At 44.0% G+C, this 16055-nt stretch overlaps 3 protein-coding genes and 1 pseudogene across 5 annotated transcripts; 1 reads left to right on the plus strand and 3 right to left on the minus strand.

The window, feature by feature from the left end:
* Positions 1-683: 683 nt before the first annotated feature.
* On the plus strand, positions 684-4578 carry LOC117840446 (probable ADP-ribosylation factor GTPase-activating protein AGD8). The gene is made up of 7 exons (XM_034720955.2): positions 684-1058; positions 1219-1337; positions 2013-2436; positions 2672-2935; positions 3748-3870; positions 3969-4070; positions 4151-4578. The coding sequence occupies exons 1-7, from the start codon at positions 987-989 to the stop codon at positions 4256-4258; spliced, it is 1212 nt and encodes a 403-aa protein (XP_034576846.1). The 5' UTR covers positions 684-986; the 3' UTR covers positions 4259-4578.
* A 109-nt stretch (positions 4579-4687) lies between these two features.
* Positions 4688-6573, minus strand: LOC117840447 (uncharacterized; annotated as a pseudogene).
* Positions 6574-8260: 1687 nt separating this feature from the next.
* LOC140221495 (uncharacterized) lies at positions 8261-11205 on the minus strand. Of its 3 annotated transcripts, XM_072291191.1 has the most exons (5): positions 10966-11205; positions 10775-10894; positions 9502-10636; positions 9213-9354; positions 8771-8908 (listed from the first exon to the last, which is right to left on the minus strand). In XM_072291191.1, coding segments are annotated over exons 1-5 (1638 nt in total). In that variant the 3' UTR covers positions 8771-8907. The 3 variants fall into 3 exon arrangements, with proteins under 3 accessions (XP_072147290.1, XP_072147292.1, XP_072147291.1); XM_072291189.1 differs by lacking the exon at positions 9213-9354 and having other exon boundaries at positions 8261-8908; XM_072291190.1 differs by lacking the exon at positions 8771-8908 and having other exon boundaries at positions 8958-9354.
* A 116-nt stretch (positions 11206-11321) lies between these two features.
* Positions 11322-15863, minus strand: LOC117836483 (uncharacterized). The gene is made up of 9 exons (XM_034715918.2): positions 15620-15863; positions 14935-14988; positions 14754-14816; positions 14110-14193; positions 12717-12935; positions 12147-12221; positions 11928-12051; positions 11725-11835; positions 11322-11543 (listed from the first exon to the last, which is right to left on the minus strand). Exons 1-9 carry the CDS (start codon positions 15845-15847, stop codon positions 11338-11340), a joined length of 1164 nt encoding a protein of 387 aa, XP_034571809.2. The 5' UTR covers positions 15848-15863; the 3' UTR covers positions 11322-11337.
* Positions 15864-16055: the final 192 nt, after the last annotated feature.

The raw sequence follows: 16055 nt of genomic DNA on the forward strand, positions 1-16055 counted from the left end.
CCTCTTGTGAATGGTCCTCTGCAAAAGAACTACTTTTGTTGGTTGGAGTTTTTCTTCGTACAACAAAATGCAGTACCCACAATAGGTCTGCTCTATCCACCTAAAATGTCCCAGCTGTTGCAACGTAAATTCTGCATTTAACCTATATATAACACAAAACAATGCCTGCAGCCTCTATATTTGCTACCAGCATCCTGTCTTATAATTATTTCGTACCTTTTCATTAAACTCTACATTTGATTCTTTCAATTCTTCCCGCAGAAATGCGCGGGGTTCAGACTATATATAGAGCTTGATTGGATTGGTTTGTTGTTAAAATTTTGGCATGTCAGAGTTTTGGCAAGTCAATTTTTTAGCCACCGTTTGGTTTGTTACCAAAAGTTGGCAACTTCTCCCACTTATCTTACCAAAATATTGGTAAGTTTTTTCTCAAATTTTGAATTGCCAAAACTTTGGCATGCCCAAGTTTTGGCAAGCAACCAAGCTCACGGTAGGCAGTCATCCGCTTATTCTACAACAAGTCGCTAGTCAAAAAGGCTCCATATTTTTCTCCGCGATACCTCTTTTAGGCCGAATTAAAGCTCAAGGCCCAACATGGGTTACGGACGGCCTAATAGGACGGCCCAAGAAGTACGCGCACATCACGTGAATGAATAAAACATATGGGGGAAGTCCACTGCTCCACTAGCTTTCCATTTGACAAGAGAAGACGCCACGCACGCACGCAAAGGCAGGCGAGGCGGAGAGGGGCAGCACCGTCCACCTCCACCATTTCTTCCTCTTCCTCTTCCTCTTCCTCCTCGCCTCCACCCCTTCCCTTGTTCCATCCCCTCCCACCGGGCCACCGCTCGCCCTCCCTCCCGCGCCAATCGATCGGCCCATCCATCGATCGAGCACGGGGCACAGGCTCCCAATCCGGAGCGGTTCCTCCCGTTCGATACTTCGATTCGATCGGGTTGGTTGATTGCCTGGTTTCGGTGGGCGCCATGGCGGCGACGGAGGCCTCCGCAGATAAGAACGCCGTCTTCCGCAAGCTCCGCGCCAAATCGGACAACAAGGTAGGGTATTATTCTTTTGGCAGTGATTGATTCGATTGTGGATTCGAGATTGATCGCGCTTTCTCTGGCTGTGTGAGTGCCGTCTCTGTGTCTGTGTGTGTGTGTGAAATGTTTTTCCCTCTCTGGGCAATTCCCGGTTCTGACGGTTGTGCGCATGCAGATGTGCTTCGATTGCTACGCCAAGAACCCAACCTGGGCGTCCGTCACCTACGGCGTCTTCCTCTGCATCGACTGCTCGGCGGTGCACCGCAGCCTCGGCGTCCACGTTTCCTTCGTCAGGTCACCTCCCCTCCCCTCATCTGCTTCTCTTCTCTTCTCACACCTGTCCACGTACGGGAGCGCGTGGCCATGCCTCGGTGCATAATAGTAATCTGCTGCAGCGGGTGACTGTTCGATCACGTGTCCATACGTACAACTGCACATTTTTTATATAATACTGTAGATAAGATTACATGAATGCAAAATCTGAATTTCTTGTGTTCTGGTTTGCCTGCCACGCATGTTCAGATTTCATGTAACCTGTAGTCCCATACTCTGTTGTGGTATGGTGCCCCATATGCAGATTAATACACAGTTTGCGTGCGAGGCATGAGGCAAAAGTCCATTTTTTTGTGTTCCTTGTTTATAGAGTAATTTTTTGCACTGTAATTAGAACTGTTTGACGCACATTTTGTAATCTTCCTGTATCATGAATTCATGATCCTGAGTAATGTTACTATCACGGACTTAATGTTATTGGCATTTGACTTTGAGTAGATACAATTAATATGACCTCTAGTCCAAGTTGACTTAAGCTTCTCTGAATGCACGTGACTTGCTTTTTTTCTTTCTGATCCTGACCACCTAACATCATATCCTTTGGAAGTGTTTAACAATTTTTCTGCAACATTGCTGCTTTATCCAATTTCATATCGAACAACTGAATCAATACTGAAAAAACTTCTGTAATTGCAGGTCAACAAATTTGGATTCGTGGACTCCAGAACAGTTGAAAATGATGGTTTACGGAGGAAACCACCGAGCACAAGCTTTTTTTAAGCAGCATGGTTGGACAGATGGTGGAAAAATTGAAGCAAAGTATACATCAAGAGCTGCTGACTTGTACCGGCAGTTGCTTGCTAAAGAGGTTGCTAAAAGCTCCACAGAAGATGGCAATAATAGTTGGCCATCTTCCCCAGTTTCAGCTCCCCAGGGCCCAAATCAAACTGCTGCATTTCCCGATCTCAAGCCGACAGAGGCATCCAAAGAAAATGCAAGCGAAAAGACTGAGCCTGTTCGTTCACCTAGAGCTCCAACTCATTCTTTCAAGAAGCCAATTGGTGCGAAGAAACCTGGAAATAAGACTGGTGGACTTGGGGCGCGGAAGCTTACGTCAAAGGTATGCTTTATGCAGTGTATGATGGAGTGTTTACTTCATTATCTTGAGAGCTCATTGCGGCATTTTGGTCCTTATTCTCCATATGACACCAAGTAACAATATCTGCTTTCTTATGTTGTGTCGAAGGAGTGAGAAAAGGGAAGAGTAGCTATATAACTCATTTCATTGTTTTTTTTTTCGTGTTTGTTTAAGTAATGTGGGGTTTCCTTTCCAACAATTTCTGTTTTTGCTGTAGCCAAATGAAAGTCTCTATGAGCAGAAGCCTGAGGAACCAGCTCCTGTCCTGCCATCGGTTACTGAGAGTACTACAACTAGGAGCAAATCCTATACTTCACGATTTGAATATGTAGAAAATGCACCTGCTTCTAGGACTGGGAGTAGTTCAGGAGATAACCAGATGAGTGGACATGTTGCACCCCCAAAGTCTTCGAACTTCTTTGCTGAATTTGGGATGGACAGTGGATATCACAAAAAATCTTCCAGTTCATCCAAAGTGCAGGTAACTGTTGCTTTATTCATACAAACATGATGAATCACGAGTATGTGAATTCTGTTATGTTTTGGTGGCCCCCATTTGTCTTAGTTTTGAGTAATTATATCTGTACTTAGTTCCACTATTTCACTTGATTTGAGATCCTCGGGGAAGTATCTGGAGATTGATACACACTGCTACTTCTAGTTCTTTTTGGAGTGTTCATTCCCACTGTTAGGTCATCAAATTCTGGCGAGGTGCTATGGAATAGTTAGTTTGTTACTACGAACACTGACATGTCCATGTTGAATTCTTATCTGTGAGTAACACGATAGTGTGAAAGGTTTAAATTCATGTAGGGGTGGTAAAATAGTTGTGCATATAAATTGTGTGTACGCATTTGAAGCTGAATTCTCTCTGATTGGACTGTTCTCCATGCTGTATAAAATACTTTGACCTTCCTGCTTAGTTAACTGTCAGCTAGAGGATCGAGGACCATATCTCATTGATGCTGCTCTAGCTCAAGAATCTCTAAATTGTTTTTTTAATGAACAGAATCTCAAAGTTGTTTGAATGCGTTTAAACATGTAGCTAAGCCTTTCAGCTCTTTCTAGTTATGCCTTTAAAACATTCAACTCAAGTTCTTACTGATATCATGCTTATTTCCTTAGTTCATATATGCATAAAAAATCATGTGTCAACATTCTTGAAAGGAAGAACCTTGTTACATACGTTATACCTTATTTAGATTTTCTTCTGTTCCAAATTCCAAGTACTCTTTTCATCCCTTTGAGGTGACTTCCAAGTAGTTTGAAATAATTGGTTCCAATGTTCTCCAGGTTGAGGAAAGTAGTGAAGCAAGAGAGAAATTCTCGAATGCGAAATCAATTTCATCCTCTCAGTTTTTCGGTGACCAGGCCAGCTTTGAAAAGGAGGCTCAAGTTTCTCTCCAAAAGTTTTCTGTAAGTATTGTTGCATTGCTATTTTGAAATCACCATACTGATTGGTACTGTTGGTACAACATTGAATCTTACACTTAACCGACTTGATCTCTTTGCAGGGTTCCTCGTCCATATCAAGTGCTGACCTATTTGGCCACCCGGCGAACAATTCCAGTGTGGATCTTAGTGCTTCAGATCTGATTAATAGAATCTCATTCCAGGTAAAACCACTCTGGCTGCATATGATAGCGTTTGGTTCCTTAGCGGACCTGTGTTAACACCTTTTGTGTTGTCTCGGCAGGCCACTCAGGACCTGTCATCTCTGAAGAACATGGCGGGGGAGACGGGGAAGAAGTTGACATCTATGGCGTCCAACATCATCACTGATCTTCAGGACCGGATCCTCTGAGCTTGACTTATAGTGGAGTCTCCTTTACGTTGCTTCAGTGGCTGGCTTCACCCGTCAACTGGGTCGCAAACCTGCCGGCCCGGCACCATCTGTCTAGGAGTTCGTAGGCGTCTGAAAACCTCAAGTGGAACTTAGGGAAAATCGAAAGAAAGGAACCTTGTGCGAATGCTGTAGTCATGTATGCACCTGGAGCTGTAACAGAAACGTTCTTTTGCCGTTGGTTCTGTTTCTGTTCCAGAAGGAACTCAACATATATATTATACTTTGCTTTGTAATGACCAATTGCATGAGTAGTTCCAAGTTACGGGAGCTTTTTGCAATTTTATCCTCGAGCTAGATTACGTTCTGTTCGGTGGCAACTGGCAAGCTTAGCTCGACTGAGGTTCTGTTGTGGCAAACAGGGGCAACCTGGGGCTCTCGTCGACCGCATTACGGCAGCGGCATTTGCAAATCGAACACAAAGGAAAGGCAATTCTTGATCCTGCGTATATGAATGGGCCTCCAGAGAAAACGATGAAGCGTTAACCGGAAAAACGCGAGTTCCAATAGACGTGCAAACCAATATCCAATATTCTCGCGCGCCTAATTCGACGGTCAGCGGAGGTAAATTTGTGCGCCTCGCTGCGCTCCCAATCCCTTAAAATCATCCGATCTCCATCAAAACTTATTCCAAATTTCAACTCATTTTGTCTTTTCTAAACATCTCCAAGAGTGTCCAAAATACTTTCCCAAAACTCAATTTCAGGAGGAAACAGAAAAGAACACGGCTCCAACAGTTGCCTAAGCCCGTGCCCAACTTCTTGGCGCGCCCAACCCCAACCGATTTGTGCTCGATCATTCGAAGTCCCTTGTTGCCGTACGGCACCACCTCAACGGCGGTGAAAACAGCAAGCATCTTCCAAGGCGGGAAGTCATCCATGTCGCCTGGCTTCCCAGTTGTATCACAGAACAACCTGGCGATGCAAAATCTGGCGGAGCCCAGGTGAACGAGGTAGGATCCAACTTGGAGCCACTCCTTGGGCGGCCGGAGGTCTTCCCAGACGTTGCGAGGGGTAGGGGCAGACTGCCGCCTGACAGCTGCGGCGAGGTCGAAGGCGCAGAAAAGGTAGCTGCCCTTCTTGCTGGAGAGGCCAAACCAGAGCTTCAACTCAGGAACGTACTCAGCAAGGCCGCAGAACGGCAGCGTCCAGTCTCCCTGCTTGGCCCAGGCGCCGCGTCCCGTGTCGAACGAGTAGGTGCCCTCGTCCTCCTCCGTGGACACCCACAACTCCGAGCCACCAACCACCGTGTAGGCCTGGATGTGGGCGGGGTGGTAGGGCGGTGTCGGGAGAGAGCGGCAGTGCCAGCCAACGCCGCCATGCTCACATACATACGAGAGCCTCGAAGCAATGCTGCTTCTCACCAAAACAGGGCACGATATGGAAATTGTCGAGGACATAAAGCCTGTCCCCAACGGCGACGGACACGGGCCTATCCTTGGGTTTGCTGAAGCTGGGCACGGTGCACATGGCGTGGAGGCCGGCGTCGTAGATGCTGGCGCGGCCCGTCTGGTCCGTGGCGAGCACCTTGTCGCGATCGATGAGTATGAAGTGCATGTTGCCGCTGCGCTGCTCCGACGAGGGGGCGTAGAAGGTTATGGTGGGGCGAGGCAGCCGGGCGTCCACCATGGCCGCAGACAAGGCCTGCAGGGATCTCGGATTAAAGAAGCCCGAAATGTTGATGCGGTGCAGGTCCAAAGTGCAAGGCTTATGGCCGTCCAACACCAGATACACAAACCGCCGCAGGAAGCTCGCCGCCATTGCAGATTACTGTTGCTGCCCTTCTTCTCCACTTGGAGGGTAGGCTCCTCTTATCAATTCTCTACTAGAAGCAACAAAAACATGCGACGAAATTCTACTCAGAGCGACACAAAAAAAAATTGCATCGGAATTCAAACAAAAGATCTTGATGTCTGTCAAGAAAGCATCATAAAATCAAATAAAAAATTCTGAGAATACCTGGACTCCGCCTGATGTGAGATGCGCTTACGAAGGTGAACAAATGCAGCGATTCGACACCGATGCACGCACAAAGATCAGGGTTTGGATACGATTTTGATGGAAGGAGAAGTGTGTTTGGAGATGCGGCGGCGGCTCGGCTGCGAGGATGTGCTATTACTTTTGGGAAAGAGTGACGGCTGGGGTGCTGCAGGAAGGATGTAGGTTTTCCGGGCGCTCCTATCTGTATTCCGGAGGATGGGTAAGCTAATCGTCGCACAGCCCATCACGGCTCAATACTCTGCGTCAAGGATGGCCTGCTACTTTTTTTTTTTACGTGGGAAACTAGCGCGAGAATCACCGGAGGCAGTAGCTTGCCAGCTTGCTGCTTTTTGTTTTTTTAATTTGTATGTACTACGAAGTACGAACGGACAACTATAACAACATCCTGCTCATTTTATCCCATTTGCTTTAATCTATGTGATTATAAGTTACTATTTTATACTTTCATCCTTTCAACATTTTGAATAATCAGATTCAACGATTCTCGAAACACCGTTCAACTCTTAGAAAAACTACCTCAACATTTATGAAAAATGTTGGAAAATATCATATTCAACATTTCTTAGATCTAATTCAACATTTTCGTTAAAAAAATGTTTCAACATTTTTATGTAAATGTTGTGGTAATATAGAAAAAATGTTGAAACAGTATAAAAAGTTAAATGTTAAGGTAATATAGAAAAAAAATTTAAACAACATAAAAATGTTGAAACAGTTAGTCTAAATGTTGAAATGGTTCAGGCAAATATTAAAATATTTATTTTTCATTAAAAAATATGCAAATTGGATCTCATCTTATTCATTAATTCTAAATAATCTCATGGTTCAAACGGATTCGAAAAATGATAAGTAGTTTAGGGGCTGTTGGGATACAACCTACTAAATTTTAGGAGGGTTACATCGGATATTTGGACACTAATTAGAAGGACTAAACATGAGCTATGAGCTAATTATAAAAGTAACTGCAGAACCTCTATACTAATTCGCGAGACAAATCTATTAAGCCTAATTAATCCATCATTAGAAAATGGTTACTGTAGCACCACATTGTCAAATCATGGACTAATTAGGCTTAATAGATTCGTCTCGCGAATTAGACTCCATCTGTGCAATTAGTTTTGTAATTAGACTATATTTAATACTCCTAATTAGTATCGACCATCCGATATGACAGGTACTAAAGTTTAGGGGTGTATCCACACATCCCCTTAGGAGATAAATAATTTTGAATCTTGAAGTAACGTTGCTCACCTGCCACCCATCTGGCAACCAACAGTTGCTCGCCACGTGTGTGCAGATGCCGTGCCTGTTGCATGGGTGCATGCTTGGCGGCGCTCCTCTGCGTGAATCCAATCTGTCCACACTTGCAACACGAATCTCATACACTGGTAAATTTATCTTCCAGAAGATGGATAGGATTTTTGGGTTTTCCTCCTCAGCTTTGGGCTGAATTGAGCCGCTAGGGTCACACTTTTCGTTTCCACTCTTTAATTAGCGTAAACAAAAAAGGCTCGCCTGTAATCGTGGGCTTGAGTTTCTGTTCGGCCCACCAACCCAGCATTATATCATTGTACTCCCTTTGTTCTGCAAAGAGGTTCTGCAAAAGGGTCCCTTTAGTTCTATTCTAAGTCAAATAATTTTATATTTAACTAAATTTATATAAAAATATATCAATACTTTTGATATCTACCAAGTTTCGTTAGATTCGTTATGAAATATATTTTTATAGCATACCTAATTATTGCAAACTTGGTTAAATTTAAAATAGCTTGACTTAGGACAAACATTAAGGGACACTCTTTGTGGGACATAGAGAGTAGATATTTATTAAAAAATTTAATTTGATGGAAGCTAAAATGACTTATAATTTAGAACGGAAGGAGTAACTATTAACACAGTGGACCGATAATAGTTAATAGTTAGTAGATCTATTTGCAGCCATTGTTTGCATCCCCATCTACCAATTTGAACCATTAAGTGCTAACTTATTAGTTCTAATGGATCTAAACATGGCATTCCTAGCTCGACTGAGGATCAGCTTTGTGGTAAGCAGTTGTAGACCTTGGGCTCTCATCATGATCCTTCGATTATGCATCGGTGATGGGTCTCCGGTAAAAAGATGTCATATAGGAAAGTCGCGACGCTAAATTACATCTCCACTAGTTAAAGGCTAACATGCTTTCTATACTGAGAGCGCGACACAGACCTCCCCTAGTGTCTAAAGCAAGTGCCCAAAACACGATTCCTGTTTCGAATGCTTGTGGTCACGAGTGATGGCCTATTGGTTCTATGTATTCTAGATTATTAACTGCTCCGGCTGCGCGCGGTTCTGACTGCCTATCCGTGCTGTACATGAGAGCTTAGGGAGGTGCAGTGCAGGAGCGGCAAGCCCCCGAACCCCGATAGTTGCCGTCGTCGTCACTCTTCTTCCACTCTCCTGCAGCCGCCCATGCTCTCCGCCTACACAGATCGAAGTACCTTGCCACGGCGCGGAGCTTTGTCCTCCGCTTTGATGCCTTCGATATCCCGCCACCGCCACCGCCTGTATCCGCGCACGAGGGCCTCTTCCGCTTCTCACCCTTGCACCCTCCGTTGCCTTCTTCGCGGCAGCCTGCACACCACAGAAGCACAATAGAAATAAATAGGAACGCCATGCAATGCAAACACAGTTCATGGCAGATTGACTATAAAATTCAGAACGGGGGTACACAGGTGCGGGCACGCATCTGTAAGTTCATGGTAAATTGATAGCAGAAATTCTGTTTCACAAATGATGCTTTCTACTTTTGTGTGCTTAAGAATATCCACGGCTCGAGGTTTCAGGAGAAACAAAAAGAACCAAGGTACACATGTAGCAGTAAGTGGCTGAATTACAGAAGGCGCCTACTCTATGTGAATGGACTCGGCTAACTCACTAGAGCTGATTGCACTTGCCCCTAGTAGCGCCATCTGCTGTCTCGAATTCAAGGTTAGACTTGGACTTGGACTCTACTGTTTCGTTCTCTGAGGTGCACATCCCCACAGGTGGTGCTCCAGAATAAGCCCCGGTTTCATTTTCTATAAAAACAAAAAATAAGACCAGTAAGTCTACCAATAACACAGTTTTTTTTTCTAGAAAGTAACAATCAGCCTTAGTACCGTGGACACTGTATTAGCATAAGTATCAAATCATTTCTATTGACTGACAAATGTGACCATACTTACCCTGAGAGGAGAAATTCCTGCAACCGCAGTTGTTGCCATATTTATGGGACAGTTGGAGTGAGCTGCAAATGTTCTCACTCTTTGGTGGTGAACCTCCCTGTGTGACTGCGGGATCAACTTCTGAAGATCCCTGTGTGCTCGGGTTCAGTTCCTTCGTGTCCAGTGATCCCCTTGGGTTGACATTCTCCCACGACTTGTCATCATATTTATGTGACAGTTGGAGTAAGCTGCAGATGTTCTCACCCTTTGGCGATGAACCTCCCTTTGCGACTGCGGGATCAAATTCTGAAGATCCATGTGTGCTTGGGTTCATTTCCTTCGTTTCCAGTGATCCCCTTGGGCTGACATCTTCCTTCTCCCATGACTTGTCATCATACTTATGTGACAGTTGGAGTAAGCTGCAGATGTTCTCACCCTTTGGCGGTGAACCTCCCGGTGTTACTACGGGATCAACTTCTGAATATCCATGTGTGCTTGGGTTCATTTCCTTCGTGTCCAGTGACCCACTTGGGCTGACATCTTCCTTCTCCCATGGCTTGTCGTCATATTTATGTGACACTTGGAGTAAGCTGCAGATCTTTGGCGGTGAACCTCCCTCTGTGACTGTGGGATCAATTTCTGAAGATCCATGAGTGCTTGGGTTTATTTCATCTGTGTCCAGTGAGCCCCTTAGGCTAACATCTTCCTTCTCCCATGGCTCCAAAAACCCATCAGCATGGCCATTCTTATCGCTTGACCCAGTAAGGCAGCTCAGTTCTTGTGTTCCTCCTGACATTCCACCCAAGCAGCAACCTTCTGCCAGTTTGTCTGTCGAATCTGACAAGGTATTGCCATTTCCATTCTGTTGTATGTCCTGAGAGAATTCCGGCAAACTAGACCCGTTACCATTCTCCTCTGCTGGTCCAAACAAGCAGTAACCTGAATTATCTTGCCCATGAGAAAATGTTGACTCATCTTTGTTGTTGACGAGAGCAAATTCACTGGTACCTTGTTCTGCCAAGCTTACTGAACCATCCTGTGGAAACTTGTCTTCTTTCTCAAGCAAGGTAGAGAACCAAGGGGATGAACCTTGCTTCACATAGAAAAGAAGATATGCTGCACTGTCCAAAACGCTAGCCTCAAAACATCTGCATACCTGCACAGCTGAAAGGTCAGAACCATGCAACTAAATGATATGCAGCTCTCCTGCGTGTTTAAGAAAAAAGAACTGTGCAACTAAACAACAGCTCAGAGAAGAAAACAATCAGCTACTAAAGAAGACAGATTCTCTTGCCTTATCATCATTGAATTCGTACCAATCATCTACAGATGACCGGATATAACAAACATAGTGACCCCTGCCATATATGCCATGGTGTACTACAACTCCATATAGATCATATTTTTGGGGTGTCTGCAACAAAACAGCAATACATGAGCCAAATGGTTGGGACTAAAATCAAACTACAAGAATCTGGAACTCACATCATCCGAGGAGCTCATGAAGGAGTTTATATCCAGCTCTAACGGGTACTTGACCTTGTCCCAAATCTTACCCCTAGAATTAGTGAACCTCTTCAGATGGATTACAAGAACTTCAGGTGCCTGCTCTACCTTGAAGTGCTTTTCCATGTTCACACGAGAATTGCATCCATCACACATGAAGTCTTCAATCAACTCAACTTTTGTAAAAGAATGCAATGCATCCATCAGACTCTCCACCATGGTAACCTCCAAGCTAAGATCAATAAAAGGCTCAGATTTATCCGAGCAACGTTTGCACTCTGGGCATCGCAGCTGAGTAAAAAAGCAAAAAAGGGAAATAAGTAACAGTAAGGCATTAGAGATCATCGGGATTCAAGTGGCAAAGTTAAGTTTACAAGTCTTTGCCTGGCTTTTTAGGCGGCCTCCAAATATTTGTTTTGCAATGCCCCCTTCTTCAGTTGAAGAGGGTTCCTCTGACGACCTGGGAGAGACATATGCCTCATCCAATTTTTCAAGCAAGTCGAAAAAGAACTCCTGCGCATCTTGCTGTACTCCACTCTCAAAATTTGATGAAATTGCTACAGATAACATGTGAAGAATTAGGTTCAGTGCAAACTATCATTATCCTGTTAAAGTATTATTGAGTCATGCATTTCAAGTAGTTCTAGATGCCTCAAATTTCTAATAACAAGAGTACCAGTTCGGCTGCACATAATACCACAGCTACTTCAAAATAGAAGTTTGGTGGAACAAACATACATTTCAGGTGATTTACAAATCTCTCAGGGTAGAATGCACTTCCAGAAAGTCTGATAGATTCATCAGCATGCAGTTTCAGGGAGCAGAAACAGCAGAATCCGATAGAAGCACCTATGGAATCCCAATTAAAATCACAAAAGCAGGTAAGAATGGAGAGAAGATGATGCGGAACAATGTCATACTGATTGAACTAGATTCCTTACGAGGACACGGATCTGGGTGATCAGCTTTCCGAAGCTTCAACACAAGAGGAACGGTGTGAACCATACATTGGAGGATGCAATTAAGAAAACATGTCCACAAACGAGGATTGAATAGCCCAGCACCCTGTGCAAGCAACACAAATCGGTATAGAAACTTGAACTTGATTTCAAGAGGTATAGCTGCATTACGCATCAAACAGCAGCATAAATCTAGCTTACCACATTGTATCTTTTCTTCCCACAATCTGGCTTTGGAGAGGACCAATGACTCAGATGTCCAGTATTAGCAGAAGTCTACGATTAAAAACAAAAGCAGAAGATGTCAAAAATCTGATATTTAAAAGGGAAAGAAAAAACTAGGACATCAAAGGATCACAAGTATAAACAGTGAAATTTGCAATGCCTATCAAACTGATTCAGTCATGACTTCAAGAGCACCCAAAAAAAAAAGACAAGCATGAAAGTGCAACAAGTCTAGGTTACTGCATGGTATCTTTTCTTTACATGGTCTGGTTCAGGGGAGGACCAATGACTCCAACTCTCAGTATCACGACAAGCCTATGGCAGAAAAGAGAAGTAAATATATGAAAATCAAACAATCCAAGCTAGGATATCAAAGTATCAATATAAACAATGAAATTTGCACTGTATAATCTGAAGTCAGAAGGCTGCAAATAGACATGAAGGTTTAAATCGCAAACTAAAACTACACTGTACTCTGAGATGCTAAAACAATGACTTCTTATGTATACAAATAGTTATATAAACAAAGGGAACATAGAGGATTACCATGGGATTGCATGGACTTTCCAAACCCGAGAAAAATGGGTAATCACGAAGCCAATAGTCTCTTCTAGCATCACAAATATATCGATATCCACGATATCTCCGCTCTCTTCCATGGATAAATCGATAATAAAAGGGGTCATCACAACAACCATCATCACTGTGATCACTATCGTCATTAGGGTTCCTCGTAGGAGAATCGTCAGAAAGATCATCAGTGTCCTGTAGAACAAATGGAAAAGAATATAGCACTTTAATGGTATTGGCTTGTGCATGTGTCCATGCAGATGCAGTGTCCTTGCCCCAGAGATTGAAGAACAAGTATGCACTGTGGAGCTCAATCTGATCATTGAAAGAAATAGATCCATGTCCATAATGCAAAGGCGCGAATGTAACAAAAAAAAATTAACACCAGCCGTGGAATCGGCATGCACTGGGACCATTTCTATCTATTAAAACAATGACACGCAGTTCTCCTGTGTGTTTGAGAGAGGATGATTCTTTCATACGTAACCAGGGATGACAATGCTGAGATAAATCCCTCTTTGTACCGTAACCATGGTCATCGTGAGTGAAAGTTATGAGTGCAAGCAACAAAAGCATAGTGTTGCTTAATAAAAGTAATCATGCAGCTTAGTTCAAGGAATGAGTACATGATAGAATACAACAGGCCTGACAATGAAAAAAGTCCCAGTTGGCAAGGAAATTAAGCAGAACATGAATTCTAAGCAAAGAATTAAAATTCAAAATAGCATCATAAGACAAAGCAGTAGATTTTTTAACAAAGACCATAAATAGCAGCAGAAACAAGTGCAGGGTTGTGGGCCAAAGTATTGCTATCATGAAAGAGTTTAGGCAGCACAAGTACTATACTGAAAGGTATCAAGGTGCGAGTATTTGGCTAATGCACAATTATGAATTTATGATAGCAACTCATGGAAGTCATTGAGAATTGTCATTGCCAGCTCCTAATGAAAACCAGAATCTGGTACAACAACAACATAGCCTTTCAGTTCCAAGCAAGTTGGGGTAGGCTGGAGTTGAAATCCAACAAGAGCTACAAATTAGGGTTCGGGCAAATAAATAGCTGTTTTCCAAGCACTCCTATCCAGGGCTAAATCTTTGGGTATATTCCATCCCTTCAAATCTCCATTTATTGCCTCTTCCCATGTCAATTTTGGTCTTCCTCAGTAGCTGGCAGTGGGCGGTTGTCTATTAAAACCATACTGGAACTCATAGGAGAAACATCCTGATTTTCTTTGTTTACAGCACCACCCAACTAAGGACCAAAATATAGGGGTTAAAGAACACAGCATGCTTGAGAAGGTAAAAGCGATTCTTTACAAGGAACTAGTGTTATATTTTGAGGAATAAGCTGCACAGAAATGACTATCACCATAGGTATTTGCTGTTGGCTTGAAGGACATGGTTGTGTTGGTACTTGTTTGTCACTTTCTCTGCTGCTGTTGTCAGAAACAACCTAGGTAATGAAGCAAAGAAAAGAAAAAAAAGGAAGTTAAATGGATAATAAGTTCACAGATGACATCAGTGACCTAAGAATGAGGGACCAAATAATCAGGCAAATGCTGCATGTAAGTAAATATTACAGAAATAAGCATGATAATAAAAATTCCCAATTTGATGGCATACTACAATGGAACTTTCTCTTATAAATGCTTCATAATCCATATCACAGTTCACAAACAATTTTTAAAGATGAAACAGGAACTTTGGTAGTAAATGAAATCATTTACAGTTCAGAGATGCAATAATCGTTCATGCTAAGGTTCATCACAACATGAAACAGTTCTGTCACAAACAAGCATAACAAGAAATGGAAGGGAAGTTTAATCAAGTTAGGCAACAACTCGCTGAACCTATAGAAGTATAGATCCTAAAGAAACTAAACTGTTACTGCAAACAATATACAACTTGATATGACCAATCTACACAACAAAATGGCAAATCTGAGAAATTCATTCACAAGTTAACCATTAGCCACCCATATGCATAGATTTAGAAACAGACGAGTGCAGTTACCATGTCGCAGGGCTTTTGATCATCAGCAAGAGAAGGGAGTTGAACCTCAATGCTTTCAATAACCTGCAAGTACCAGACCAGTCATCAATTAATCAAATTTAGCAATGATCAACAGAATTAGTAATATGATGAGGGTTTAATTGATCAATCACATCCAACATTGTTGGTACTAGAGTTATACCTTGAGGATTTCATTTGGCAAAAGCTCTTCTCCACCGTCCATCACAGATTGAACCTAGAAAGAACACAACCTCGGGAAGGTGAGATCAACAAACTGTACTGCAAGATATGGTGACACAATGACAAAACAAGCTACATTGCCGTGCATAGTTAAAGGCAGTACAACGCAGTGTAGTTGGTGGCTCTAACAAGTTTGTATGCTAGGATCAGCACAAAGCACCAAATCAAGAGTTTGAACCAGCTATAACACGGACCCTTTTAGACTTGGAATAGCTGAACAAAATCAAACACTTCAGTAAATGAGAGGGGTGTCGCTTGGTTATGGCACCTGACGATCTACAAAATCCAGGGGGGAATAGTAGTAGAAACAGTAATACCAATCTAATAAACTAAACGCTTACGCATAGATAGGAACAACCGCAGCAAGGCAACGCGAATCCCTAGACGATTCCAAATACCAACCAGGTTCATCTCCTAGCAACAACACATCCTCGACTAAACGCTAGCGATATAAGGTGAAGGGCGCAGGGCAACCGAACTAATACTAAGAAAGGTGCGCGCACTAAATACACAGCAAAATAGTCCGAATTCCAAAACCCCAGCAATCGCACAGAAAATCAACACATGCACACACGATCGAGGACTAGAGTCAAGGGGTTGGGGGAGCAAAGCGCGCGACTCACTACCTTTTGCTCCGGCGGCGGCGGCGGCGGCGGCGGAGGAAGAGGAACGAACGGTATCGGTGCGGCGGCGGCCTCCGAGTCGTCCGCGTCCGCGGGCGGCGGCGTGCCGACGGTCTCCACGGCGTCCGCGGCGATAGGCGGCGGCTCGACGAAGGTCTCCACGACGTCCGCGGCAACCGGCGGCGGCTCCACGACGGCGCCCGCGGCAACCGGCGGCGGCTCCGCCGGCATTTGCGCGATGACGGCCTCGGCGGCTTCCGCGGCGGCCATCGGTGGGGTTTTGGGCTTGCGAGCGCGAGGGTTTAGAAGGTGGGGAGGAGGGGATTGGGGCGGTGGTGAATCATGTGCCCAACTCCAACCCGCGTCGCGGGGTACGGGACGGACGCACGGGGAGGCCGGGCGGAGGGAAGGGAGGCGAGGCGGCGGGCGTGCTTCCGTG

The sequence above is a fragment of the Setaria viridis genome, chromosome 9 (genome assembly GCF_005286985.2).
Source record: "Setaria viridis chromosome 9, Setaria_viridis_v4.0, whole genome shotgun sequence".
In the NCBI taxonomy this organism is placed as follows: Eukaryota; Viridiplantae; Streptophyta; class Magnoliopsida; order Poales; family Poaceae; genus Setaria; species Setaria viridis.